Source organism: Schistocerca americana, chromosome 3 (genome assembly GCF_021461395.2).
Source record: "Schistocerca americana isolate TAMUIC-IGC-003095 chromosome 3, iqSchAmer2.1, whole genome shotgun sequence".
NCBI classification, from domain to species: Eukaryota; Metazoa; Arthropoda; class Insecta; order Orthoptera; family Acrididae; genus Schistocerca; species Schistocerca americana.
In genome coordinates, this window is record NC_060121.1 from 437,540,777 (window position 1) to 437,555,380 (window position 14,604).

General features: G+C 43.4%; 1 protein-coding gene across 1 annotated transcript in view; it reads right to left on the reverse strand.

Annotated features, from left to right (window-relative positions):
* LOC124606735 (UNC93-like protein) overlaps window positions 1-14,604 on the reverse strand; it is a 417,842-nt gene that overhangs the window by 117,730 nt on the left and 285,508 nt on the right. The window contains exon 6 of the mRNA XM_047138767.1: window positions 8,345-8,504. Within this exon, the coding sequence (XP_046994723.1) occupies window positions 8,345-8,504 (160 nt within the window). The remainder of the gene's footprint in view (window positions 1-8,344; window positions 8,505-14,604) is intronic.

The following is a 14,604-nucleotide window of genomic DNA, read 5'->3' on the forward strand; positions in this document are numbered from 1 at the left end:
CTGGATGCCACTCCAGCACAATTCGACAATGTGGTGCGTGGGCACTTCAACATCTTTGGCAACAGATGGAGGTCGTGAGCCTACAGCCTGGCCTCCTTGCTCTCCGGACCTGACATCAATGGATTTTCATTCCTGGCGGCACATGAAAACACTGGGGTGCGAAACTCCTGTGGAGTCACCGCGATATCTTGTGGTATGAATACAAGTAGCAATGAAGTCATCAGCGATATTCCGGGAATGTTTCCAAGCATTAATGAAATCATCATCATGCGATGCCCAAAATATATCCACGTTAGTTCAAAAATGTTCAAATGTGTGTGAAATCTTATGGCACTTAACTACTAAGGTCATCAGTCCATAAGTTTACACACCACTGAACCTAAATTATCGTAAGGACAAACACACACACCCATGCCTGAGGGAGGACTTGAACCTCCGCCGGGACCAGCTGCACAGTCCATGACTGCAGCGCCTCAGACCGCTCGGCTATCGAAGTTAGTACCGAAAATTTTGAGCGCATTGTGTAAGTGAATTAATCTGGTGATTACTGACAGTAACGTGCACTGTCTCGTTTGGTGCTTGACTAGTTTGTGAGCTTGTGTGGTCCAAACTGCCTATCAGGCAGACCTTGTTAACTTTTGATACACGCCTTAACTGGGATATTCTTGTAGCAGTATGAGACGATCATTCTTTCGTCACTCAATGATAAACGTGGAAAGCCTTCATCGGAACTTTTCATGTATTATACTTAGACTTGAAGCGCTTAGTGGCCATCATTTCAAATCCTGTGGTTTTATATCACAGAATATGAGAAATATGATTGTCGAAACTCGTCATTTCTAGGGAAAAAGTATAAATGACAATCAAAACTTCTCTGTTTATCATTCAGTATCTATATCCCTAAACGGCTCGTCAAGTTCTTGATGGACAGTTATAATTTTATGGTACCTATCTGATGACTTTCAGGGGCAACAAAAATTTCCTATTCAATATTTCACGTAAAGATTGACAGATTTTCAAAATTTAAAAATCTATCTAAACTATCATTCGAGGGGTATAATTTTATGATAAAGTTTTAAGACAGTGAGACAGGTACTATGGTTTCAAATTGCATGTATACGAAGTTATCAATTTTAACAGTGGGAGAAATTTATTTACAATTCACCTAAATTACATACACGTTTCAGTTTTAATGTCCTTCATAGCTGTCATCAGTGGTGTGCAGAACCCGTTGTCAGCGATGTGGAGGTCGCAGGTTCGAATCCTGCTTCGGGCATGGGTGTGTGTGATGTCCTTAGGTTAGTTAGGTTTAAGTAGTTCTAAGTTCTAGCGGACTTATGACCTTAGCAGTTAGGTCCCATAGTGGTCAGAGCCATTTGAACCATTTGGAAATCGTAGGACACCGGTAGCAGTGATGGTTGACTTCGAGCGGAGCAGTCTGTTGTCCGACGAATCTCTCATTCTGAAGTGAATGCCATGAAGTGCTTCCTTCAGTTTAAGACTAAAGTCACAAGGACTTAAGTCCTCCGTCTTCTAACTAGTTGCAGGCTGTGTTTAAAAAATGAACAGCTTACAGAAAAAAGCGGCTATCCTTTCTGTAGTACCTGCAAATCGTTTTACACGACAGTGCTCGTAGGGATATGGCGCAAACTGTGACTGAATTGTTTGATCGATGGGGCTGGAAGTGTTGCACTACCCGCCATTCCCCCTTACATCAGTCTGATTCCTAAATTAAAGGAATCACTGTATGGCATTCGCTTCAGAACTGTTACTGCTCGGGAACTATACCACGCCACTTGAACTATCATCACAACCGACGCTGTTACAAGTGTCCAACGACATCCGCACTGTCTGCAACATGTTATACAGGGTGACCCGAAAATCAGTTTACGTTTGAAATGAATTAATTCACTTAATAATGTAGGGCAGAGTGGTAAGAACTGACACACATGCCATAAATGACATGCGGTTTTAATGAAACCATAAATGAGAGTAAAAACTGGCCAAGAGATAGCGCTGCACAACAACACACTAGTGACACCGCATGAGAATCGTGCATAAAACGAGCTGTAGTGAAGAGGGAGTCAGATCATCCCTAGCCTAGCTGATACGTACCTGTTCTTAGATGCGAATTTTAAGCAGTACGACGCTCCACCCCATATTGCTATACGTCTGGATGATGTCTTGTGCATATTGTTTAGCGAGAATCGCGTGATGAGTGGCCACGTCCGTCACACTTGGACTCATAGGTATCCAGACCTCACTCTGTGTGATTATGTGTCATGTGATTACATCAAGTCGCAAGTCTACCGCAATCGTCCGACCTGATTACGGATGCTGAAGGACAACATCTGACGACAACCTCTCACCATACATACTGATATGCTGTACATTGGATTTCATAGCATTGTCCCTCGACAACAGGTATTGTTGATGAACGACTGTCGACATGCTGAACATTTGTTATAATAAACATCATCTTTTCTAAAAATAAACTGTTATGCTAATTATTGCTTTTGTATTATGTGAATCCCCGTCTGTCAGTCATTTTGTGCACTTTTTTGGTTTCAGTAAAGTCCCATATAATTTCAAACATTTGTATCAATTTTTATCTATCTGCCTACATTATTTCGTCCAGTATTGAATTCACTAATGGTAACGGATTTTTGCGTCACTCTGTACACAACGCCGGTGACTTGTCTGAAGGACAGTAAAACATTGAAATACATATTTATTTTGTGTGACTTGTCAATAAGTAGTTGCCACTACTACAATTCAAACTCTATTACCTTGAGGCTGCTTAACTCACGGAGTTCATTTATTTGGTATTTGTGAGTGCGAGAAGTTAGCGACTCCCAAAAAAATTTACACGCAATTTCAAACCATCACGAAATATTTTCTCGCAGGACCAACAGCCCAAAATGATGAAAGGCTTACCGAATTTTAAGAGAAAACGGAAGATTAGAGTTAACTAAGTGTAAAGCTTAGGGATGTCTTTAGAGACGGAGCACAAGCTCGAGTTAATATGGAATGGAGAATGAAACCGGCTGTGTCCTTTTCAAAGGAATCATCCCAGCATTTGCCAGGAACGACTTAGGGAAATCATGAAAAACCTATAACTGGATGACCGGACGGAATCTGAAACGTCGTCCTCCCGAATGCGAGTTCATTGTGCTAACTAATGCGCCACCTCTCTCCGTTGCATTTAAGTCGTTCATGCTGTAAAACATCATCTCCCATCTGCCATGACGTTTCGATTTATTACTTCTTTCCAACTAATTCTTATTCGCAGCACATTTTGCAGACAATATCCACAAGTATCACGGAAAGTACCTGCAAAATTATTTCACTGTATGACACATACACTCCTGGAAATGGAAAAAAGAACACATTGACACCGGTATGTCAGACCCACCATACTTGCTCCGGACACTGCGAGAGGGCTGTACAAGCAATGATCACACGCACGGCACAGCGGACACACCAGGAACCGCGGTGTTGGCCGTCGAATGGCGCTAGCTGCGCAGCATTTGTGCACCGCCGCCGTCAGTGTCAGCCAGTTTGCCGTGGCATACGGAGCTCCATCGCAGTCTTTAACACTGGTAGCATGCCGCGACAGCGTGGACGTGAACCGTATGTGCAGTTGACGGACTTTGAGCGAGGGCGTATAGTGGGCATGCGGGAGGCCGGGTGGACGTACCGCCGAATTGCTCAACACGTGGGGCGTGAGGTCTCCACAGTACATCGATGTTGTCGCCAGTGGTCGGCGGAAGGTGCACGTGGCCGTCGACCTGGGACCGGACCGCAGCGACGCACGGATGCACGCCAAGACCGTAGGATCCTACACAGTGCCGTAGGGGACCGCACCGCCACTTCCCAGCAAATTAGGGACACTGTTGCTCCTGGGGTATCGGCGAGGACCATTCGCAACCGTCTCTATGAAGCTGGGCTGCGGTCCCGCACACCGTTAGGCCGTCTTCCGCTCACGCCCCAACATCGTGCAGCCCGCCTCCAGTGGTGTCGCGACAGGCGTGAATGGAGGGACGAATGGAGACGTGTCGTCTTCAGCGATGAGAGTCGCTTCTGCCTTGGTGCCAATGATGGTCGTATGCGTGTTTGGCGCCGTGCAGGTGAGCGCCACAATCAGGACTGCATACGACCGAGGCACACAGGGCCAACACCCGGCATCATGGTGTGGGGAGCGATCTCCTACACTGGCCGTACACCACTGGTGATCGTCGAGGGGACACTGAATGTCATCCAAACCGTCATCGAACCCATCGCTCTACCATTCCTAGACCGGCAAGGGAACTTGCTGTTCCAACAGGACAATGCACGTCCGCATGTGTCCCGTGCCACCCAACGTGCTCTAGAAGGTGTAAGTCAACTACCCTGGCCAGCAAGATCTCCGGATCTGTCCCCCATTGAGCATGTTTGGGACTGGATGAAGCGTCGTCTCACGCGGTCTGCACGTCCAGCACGAACGCTGGTCCAACTGAGGCGCCAGGTGGAAATGGCATGGCAAGCCGTTCCACAGGACTACATCCAGCATCTCTACCATCGTCTCCATGGGAGAATAGCAGCCTGCATTGCTGCGAAAGGTGGATATACACTGTACTAGTGCCGACATTGTGCATGCTCTGTTGCCTGTGTCTATGTGCCTGTGGTTCTGTCAGTGTGATCATGTGATGTATCTGACCCCAGGAATGTGTCAATAAAGTTTCCCCTTCCTGGGACAATGAATTCACGGTGTTCTTATTTCAATTTCCAGGAGTGTATATGCTTTAGTACACTGAGGGGAAAAAATTGCAACACCCAGAAGGAGCTGTGCATCATCGGCGAAAGTTATTAGGCATTTTTCTACATTTGAAAGATAATGTCTATTCAAATATCGCCCGCTCGCAGGATGCGAACCATGTGTTCTTTAAATTCGCTCTGTAATAGTCGCGAGCGTTATTTAGGTTTGAGACTGGACGCAGTGATTTGATATTAGTCAATAATGTCTTTAACGTCACAAAAACCGAATTATCAACACCTTACTGAGTTTCAACAAAGGCTTGGAATAGGGCTACGAGAAGTTGGAGATTTTTTCTGCAATACTGTTACAAATCGGTTACTTCTAGGACACCTCCGTAACAGAAGCACTGTCGCGTGAATTTCACTGACCCCAAACCGTCGCCACTTGCGACTTCAGTGGTGTCAATCCAGAGCTCAATGGAGGGCAGGGTGGAGGACTGTTATATTTGCTGATAAACGCTGGTTCTCCCTCGGTGTCAGTGATGGCCGTGTGTTGGTTAGAAGCATTTCACATTTACAATGGTTTATCTCGTGCTTGCATTAACTTGTGATCTCGCAGTGTTAATCACTCACATATGTTACCTAGACAAATGTATTTCCGAAACTTCATTACGTTAATTAGTTTTTGATGCAGCGATTTTTATCCGTCAGTGTATTTTGGGCAGTAGGACTCATGGGGATATAGAAGGTAAAAAGAATCACGACAGTGACTGGTTCGTTTGACTCACGGCAGACTGTAACCAAAATGGTGATGATCTGAATCCTTAGACCTCTGGATAAATGGAGAAGCGAAGAATACTTTCTACGGTCGCGTCGATGATGAGGTCGCTGGAGACACGAGTACGAATTAGAGAAGGATCGGGAGGAAATCTGAATCATGGCAGCTTTTACCTTAACAGACCTAGGAAATCACAGGAAACGTAAATCTAGGTGGTCGGACGCATATCCGGGGTAGTGCATAACCGCGGTTCATCGCTGAACGCAGCGTAACGCCATTCATCAGAAGTCCATACTTCCCGGTCATGGATCCACTACAAACGTAGCCGTTTGTGTTGTGATGTTAACGGCAGCCTAGGTATGGGCCCGCCGTTGTCTAACACGGGTGCTTCTAGCCTCCGATCAACGGTGCGGCATAAAACAGAATGTTGTAGGCAGTATATTACTTGTTCCCGGATAGCAGCCGCAAGGGTGAAGGTTCACATTGCGGCTATTATACACCTTAATGTTGGATGTTATCAATCGTAACCATCATCAGGACACTGTCACAACACAATGCCCTACAAATTTGAATTTTGCACGATTAGACCATACAGCCCAATGCAGACCTACAATGCGGCCCCTTTCAAGCTCTCTCTATCCCACGAGTAAGCGACTTCCCCGTATCCTTCACAGTGATCACTCAACATCTGACGCGGCTCACACCCATCACATAGCGCATCCTGCCAAGCCTGGTAGCAGCACTAAACACAAACGACACGGAAGCACTCTGATTGCCTCAGAAATTGCAGCTCTTATCATATACACACCCGCTGATGCTGTGTACGTGTTCGAAGTTATATTGACGCCCGACGTAATGTGTGAACCAAGCGCCACGCAAACCATATTATGATTAGTCGTCTGTTCGGTAGATGTCCTTTACTTATGGTGATAATTGGGTTAAATAAGAGTGTAGAGCAGCCGACGGAGAGAAAGGCTTTCCATAGGTAGAAGATAGGAATACAAGAGATAGGGGAATGCGCGCTCTTCTCTCAGTTTATTTTTAACCAGCTACACTGTCTCGTTTTCCTTTTTTCGGTCAGTTACGCTCCCCCTTCTTTGCTCGCACTCTTTGCGAAGCCTAACTCGCTACCCCACTGGTACGGCTCCGCCTGGTAGAATGACACTCCGCACACATTGTTTCGTTGCTAGGAGCAACAACGGCGGCGCGCTTCTGCTGCAAGTGGAAGTGCAACAGCGGTCATCGCAGTCAGTCCATGGTACTATAGACGACGTCTGGCTGTTCATGGGGTTACTTGCCAAGCTGCATACAACCCCACATCCTGACTCATGGTCCGTGACGTTCACGGTGGAGCGAACAAAATGGGACCCCTCCCCTGCGCTAACCACGCAGGCCCATTGAGATCCTGCTTAGCGCTGACTAAGGTCCACCCAAACCCCCAAGTTCGATACGTGGATGTCGGTAGTCGCATTCCAGCTACCGTAAATAGCAATATCGCTGGTCGTCCGGGATCAGTTCGACGTGGTGATCCAGTCAATGGGATTCCAGACGTGTCTGGAGGCGCGCTTCAGAGCTCTCGAATACCAATCTAATCGTCGCTCGCCATACGGGCCAACATCCAGGAGTTATTGTCTATGGTGCCGTTTCTTTTCATACCCGGATCCCTTTGGCTGACATCCGCAGCACTGTTACAGCACAGCTGTATGTTGACGATATTCTACGCTCGGTTTCGCCGCCCCTCATGTACATACATTTCAGCAAGATAACGCCCTCCCCACAAGGAAAGAGTTTCTACTGCTTATTTTCCTGCTTGCGAAGCCCTACATTGGCAAGCAAAGTCGCTGGGTATCTCCTCAATTGAGAACGTTTGGAGCATTAAGGGCAGCGTCCTGCAACCAGTTCAGCGTTTTCACCATCGAATGCGCCAACTGGTCAGAATTTGGCACGATATCCCCCAGGAGAAAATGTAACAACTCTATGAAATAATACTAAACCAAGTGATTGCTTGAATATGGGGCAGTGGTTGACCAACGCATTATTGATATGCTCAGTTTGTGAATCTCTTTCTCTCGGATAAATCGAGCAATTTTTCTGAAACTGCAATCAGCTGTTCGTCTGTACATGTACAGCATTTCTACCGACGTCCGACCGATTCGGATAATTGTTTCGTGGTGCGTCATCTTCTTCGTCGTCTTAGAGTGTAGAATGTAGATGGCGTTTTTCATGTCTGTTTTGTGCGGTAGCCGTGAAATTCCAATCATATGGATGTGCAACAGTGAACTTCATTACATATCTGTTAAACTTTAGTAACATGCTCTCTTCATGCTATTCGAATTTTAATGGTGAGCATTGAAGATGGATAGCAAAGGAACAAGTGAATCCTCAATAGAAGACGACGACAGCCAACACCGTGCTCAGTATTGGACGGCGAAGACAAGGAAGAAGAACAAGTTCTCTTTTAGCCAAGTGATACTCCAAAATGAATATTTTACTCTGCAGTGTAGCGTGCGCTGTTTTGAAACTTCCTGGTAACGTGAAACTATGTGCCGGCGTGGGATTCGAGCCCTGGACCTTAACATTCATGGGCATTTTTCTTCCGACTGAGCTATCCGAGCACTACTCACAAACACCCTCAGCCTGTCAGGCTAGTTCGTGACTCGTGCCTGAATTTCTCAGTCGGTAAGACCACAGCCTGTGAAGGCAAGATTTACGGTTCGAATTCAGGTGCGATACACAGTTATAAGCTGAGAGGAAGTTTCGTATAAGAAGTTACTGTGGCGCTAGTGGTAGACGTCCGGTAGCTCGGGCGCTGTCGCGTCGCGCACTCACCGCCGTGTAGTCAGCGGCGATGACGGCCTTCTCGAGGCCCAGCCACACCGTGAGCGGCAGCAGCAGCAGCTGGTCGCGGTGACGCAGCAGCCGGCCGGCGGCTCGCAGCAGCTGCACTCCGGACAGCGACGGCTCGCTGTGCGTCGTCATCCCGGAGTACCTGCGAAACGCGCCACAAGACGTTAGCAGTCCCCCTACCTTCATCCCTCGAGGCTACCAGGAGGTGCCTTTTCATCTCACGTTGAGAAGTGGAAAGTGCCATCACCCGATTTCCCTGAAATTTTGCTGAATGGAAGAGGAGTCAAAATAAGCGAACACGTTTCTCGACTTATACGTAGGTACTCGAACGTTTATGAAAAAACGACGGTCAAAGTTTTCGAGGTATTTTCGACGTACTTTATGTGCCTTTTAACGAGCGATGTTCTGAGGCTAAGTGGTGGCACAGTGGTTATAGCAGCGGCTTCTTAATTCTGCGCCACTTGTTTGAAACACAATTATTATTATTTTTTTCATTCATTGATATATCGTTGATCTTATTCATCAAATAACAGTATTTTAGATGAAATGAAATGAACATATGGCATTGGTGGTCGGGATGTCCCAGTCGAGTTCGGCCGCCAAGTGTAAGTCTTACTTCATTCGACGCCACATTGGGCGACTTGCGCGCCGGTGATGGGGATGAAATGATGATGGGGACAACACAACACCCAGTCCACAAGCGCAGAAAATCACCAAACCGGCCAGAAATCGAACCCGGGCCCAGTGCATGGCAGGCAAGCACGTTACCACCCTGCTAAGCAGGCGGACTATTTTAGATGAATGAATTAAATAAAAAAATGAGAAAATTATTTGAAATTGTTTTCGTTGAAATTATTGTAGTGAATTTTAATTTCGTACATCACATTACTTTTAAGTAATCAGAACTGCAGAAGTTACTTACGTTTTGGTGCTTCGCAAAACTCGTTTCGAGAATTTATTCTGATTTTCAAGTGCATTTGTGCATTGGTTTACGTGATGTGTTTGGTGGTGTTTGCAAAGGTGATCTTCTGTCTCTCTTGCGTATATTTCGGTTGGACTGCAATCGGGAAATCGGACAAAATGAATCTTTGATTGCTTTTAAATGCTAATGTTAGAAACTCTATTTTTGTTTGCTACTTCCAGGTATCGTGTCTCCTCTATTAAGCAGAATATCATATACACGGAATTCATCACTTTCACTGTTTGCAAAACACGCTACAACGATATTATGATACTATGGTTTATGAAGAGTCTGTACATAGTTTTAGGCGGTACAATGATTTGGGATTACATATAATTCTGTTAATTATAAAATATATTTTTACCCCTATTGGCTACTAAATCATCGATTACTTCTTTCTCTAATGAGAAAGTGTAAATATTTATAAAAATTGCCACAGTTATCATATTCAGGAGAAACATTTGAAGAAATTAACAGATTCACTAACTAGTTTTTCGTTGAGAGTTTTTTCTCCTTGCTTTCTGTGGTGTGCAAAAATTTCAAGCTCCTCCATTAAATCAATTGTATCAGACTTTTGGAAGTTGTGGAGTATCTTAAGATCTCCTTCTACTCGGAAACGTAGAAGAAGATCTTAAGATACTCCACAGTCAGTATCGGTCCTTTGTGTACTACAAGTTTTCGGCTACTTATCGCTTCTGGGACTTATATCAATGACAAGAAAGCCAAGTCAAATAGCACCGTGTTCCAAAGTACGTGTTGAACTATAGGTCGCCCTCTAACAGGCTATGTAATTCGCTTTAGATGTGGGAGGGAGTCAGTGGCACACCAACATGTCCATTAAACCACTGCCGCATTGAAACAGACCTTAAGGTTGTGAGGACCGCCTTATTTCCTTTACAGCGTAACAAAATGAAACATAAAAACAGACAGGCGCACGGCCTTCGCAGTTACGCTAAGAGAGGCTCCAATCAACTGCCTCTGCACATACCATTATTTCCAGCCCAACGCCTGTTGCGACAGTACTCTACGTAAGTAGGCACGAATGAGAATGCAGTAGTCGAAAGCTCTTAGCCTTATATTGCTAACACTAGTGGATTAGAGAGTCTGTTTCATATAATTGCGCAGTTCGTTCGTGTCTGTTGCGCTAGAAATCAGGAGATCAAGCAAGAAATCAGTGGTTCCTGAAAGCTAACATCTCTAGACTTTTAATCTAAAGCCACCTAAAACGTTTATGGAACGCTATTAAAGTCCAAAATCGTTCGAAAATGTTTTCGGATTAACTCTGAGTAAGTTTTCCGTTAAAGTATTGAATAATTTTTCGATGTGAAATGTGCCGATCGAGTTACATAGATGTTTGAGATTGAAAAATTGCAAAAGGTTAGGGTACACAAAAAGAGCTCATAATGGTGAAGCACACTTTTAACTTCTCTGGCTTCGTCTCTTAACTTCTCTGGCAACGTCTCTATTGACAAAGTGTTAAGAGACGATTGGAAGACTTTCTCCTCCTTTCTACACTAACTGAAATTATTGCAGGAAAGTATTTCGTACGATTTCAAAAGAAATGCTTCACCTTCATTAATGATGTTCATGAACAAGGGAAGCTTACATAAAGCTAATGACATTTAATAACCAAAGAAATATCGAAGAAATAGGGTCAAGACTTCCAAATTACGTCTTTTCGCAAAAAGAAAATTTTGTTTTGAACATAATTTGAGAGGTGAAGGTAAAGTGGAATTTCATCGAATTATTTGTAAACAAATACAGCAGACCTGATGATTTCTCAATTTTTACTGAAAACGATCCTGATTTGAAAGTATTGTACCGTTATCCTGAAATATAAGGGATTTAAGGAGATATAGCGCACTAGTATCCTCATTAAATATGTAGAACGTGTGGCTGAATGTCAAATTTGCGAAAATGAAATAAACTTTCTGATGAGATGTTTGAAAAAAAAAAACAGTTGTTTAGAAATACGCATATTTAATAAGTGACCAACAATCACAGCAATAAATTTCATTGGGTTTCGAATGTATGTGTTATTCGTAACGACTTTTATTCACAGATAAATAAATGAATGTTTTTAATCGTGTAAATGAATAATATTTTTGAATAAATATTTTTGATTGTTATTCCCTCGTAAAAAATAATAATTTTCAGTCTGTGTTCGTCATTTGAATAAATGTTGCCGAGCTCTGATGGTAACCGAAGCGCATCGCAACAAGCACACATTGCAGATTCGCAGCCGATGTGTAAGAGTGTGCGAGCGCGTGATACCGACGCGGCTGCGCGCCAGCCAGTGATATACGCGTGGCCACAGACAAGCGCTCACTCACTTTTGTTATTACGCGGAGAAGCACTGGTCGCCTTTGGCAACTACCGCCATATTTCGCGAAGTGTATTCTAGGTCTCTCTCGCACATCGCAGGCGTGCGCAAACCACGCTGACTGACCACGCGCTCGCATTGCTCTGGCACTTGCATGCAACGTCCTCAATTACGTTTTTGATATATTCCAATCTGTGTCTTACCCTAAAGTTTCACCCTCCACAATACCCTCTAGTTTTGTGGAAGTTATTTCCTGATGTCTTAACACATGCTCTATCGTCCTGTACCTCCTCCTTGTCAATGTTTTCCACATACGTCTTCCCTTACCGATTTCGTATAGAATCAGCAGCTTGGGCATAGTCAGAGCGGGGTTTTTAAGGGTTCAAACCGCTCTCGAAATTTCCACAAAACTTGAAAAAAGGGAGAAGTCATCTTAATATCGACTGCAACGTAATATTTACTTGAGAATTTGCTCGCTTTCGAACCGCGGCTGTTGCCAGCGTGCTGTAAAGCGTGAGCGGAATACGGCAGCGATGAACCACTGTTGGCGACAGTATGGGCATCGATGTGTGGTGGCCTGAGCCTCAATGGAATGTGATTTGTCTGGAGCCCTGGAATGTCCAGGTAGTGCTGTCCTGCGTGATGAGTACCTTAATTGTCACAGATGCTGAGGCAGGGTGCAGTGAGAAGACATTTGAGCACAAGGGAGCTCCTTGGAACTACCGTCGTCATCGCGCTTCGTGGAAACTCTGGAAATTGTTGTTATTATTGCGGTTAGCATTTTTAAAATATTTATTTTAAGTAATGTTATGTAGGAGAGAGGAACGGCTAGTAGGCACAGTATGATAAAATCTGTATTATTGTTTGTTTTGTTTTTGTACATCCACATGATACGTGCAATGTTTGAGAACTGACCAGTTTCACGTAAAACTGTATAACACAAAAGTTGTAGAACATCTGAGAGACCTTTCAAAAAGTCTGCGAAAGTATCGAAAAACCTAGTTGGTGAGTAGATATCACATTTATGAACTTAAAAGACATCACATGCATCAAGATAAAACCCTGGTGTGCAATGCTTGAAGACGAAAGTAACTTTTGCATGATGAGTCACCACCAAGTACAATAGCTCGTAGAAATACATAGAAGGCCACTCACAAATACCTAATTCGATTTAGCATGTCTACCTCCAACAATGGGTGCAGTTCAGCAACATGCATATAGAACTTATCCACAAGTGCAAACGGGAATGGGATATGAAAAAGCGAAAAAGACGCCCTCAAATGGGGCTAGAAGAAGGATACTGGTGACTTAACCCCAGTGCCAATGAATACAGAACTAGCTTTACAGATATTGCTGAACATGATTTCATGCCAACGGAGAAAGACTTGTGAAAATAAATGCAGCTGCAAAGGAGGAGGATTTCAACGCTCCATTGTGTGTGTTCATTGTGGATTCGAATCATACGGTAATGCATGAGAGGCTGAATTAAACATGGAAGAAAACGGTTGGATGATCCACTGCCTATTGGTTGAAATGATGAATTTTATAAATTAACCACATGTACGGAAGAACAGCGGTAATTGATGAATATTTAACTTTAAATTTTGTATATATTATGAAAATAAAATTTAACATCTGTTATTAAAATGTATTATGTTGACACATAAGTACGTGTAAAAGCTTTGAAAATTTATGTTTTTCTTTTTCAAAAGTACTGATTCCTCAGGAATTACACGAATATCAGGAACTACAAGTATAAATTACATGTATATATTGCATAAATACTGGCTTAAAGACAACATTACATTCAGGAATACTTTTTTGACAGAGAATGGTGTTTTCAATATAGAGTCCACTTTCACTAAAGTTGCAATTGCAAAACTTCCTGACGTAAGTAGGGAATGAATATAAATATTTTTATGGATATTGAAAGAAATTAGATCCTCTGCAATACTGGTTAGTATCCATTGTGCACAAAACTGCGCTGAAAAAAGTTATGAAAGCGGAACTACTGTCATTTCTAACTTTTGGCGATTTCTTGACGTTTTTACAGATAATTTTCCAACATATTATATATAAAACTTGCAGGAAATTTAACAACCTTTTAAACTGATAATAGCATAATTTTGCCTAAGATGCACTTGAAGCGAGTTACTGAGGAAATACTAAAAAAGTGACATTTTTATCGGTTTTTTCAAGATGGCGGCTAACGCATAACGGAGAGAAGGTCTAAAAATTGGATTTTTCACGAGAGGAGTAATAAATACAACATACCTGAAATTCAAAATTACTCAGCCTTTTGCTATCCTATCCATTTTTAAGCTATTTCTACTGGGCTAACTGTTTGAAACTATACTACATGCTGGAAAGACGTGGACTGCCGGCATATATGCGCAAACACAACTCCATGGATATGCCATCGACAAAAGAACTTTACTGACTGATTTCTGCTCTATGATAAATTTTATAATTTACTACCCAAACAACTCACAAGAACTTAAGCGTTATATATAATTACACACACTGTACAGCATAGTTCCATTTTGCGTTCTTTTATAAGTCAACTTTACAACAATGACGATTAGTTGAACCTACATCCCCCGTAAATCAAATCCTGGATACGTCGTCCAGTAGTATCTAACTTTGGCCTTAATTCGACGAAGGCAATTCTGAGAATGTTCTTTTAGTGCACGGGGTTGCTTGGATGTGAATCTTACTTAGACTGTGGGGAAACGGGCAAAGAACTGGATCGAAGTACTTGGAATTTAATGGTAGAGAAGAAAGTTGAAAATTATGTGGACTGATAAGAAAGGAAAAACCTTATCAGTGCCCTAATTTTCATCTTATTTCGACAACACCAAATTTCAAGTACTTTGATCCTTCTCTTTGCTGGGATCCCCACAGTACACAATTCACTTCCGTGCAATGCTGTGCACTAAACGTACAGTCGTGGGCAAA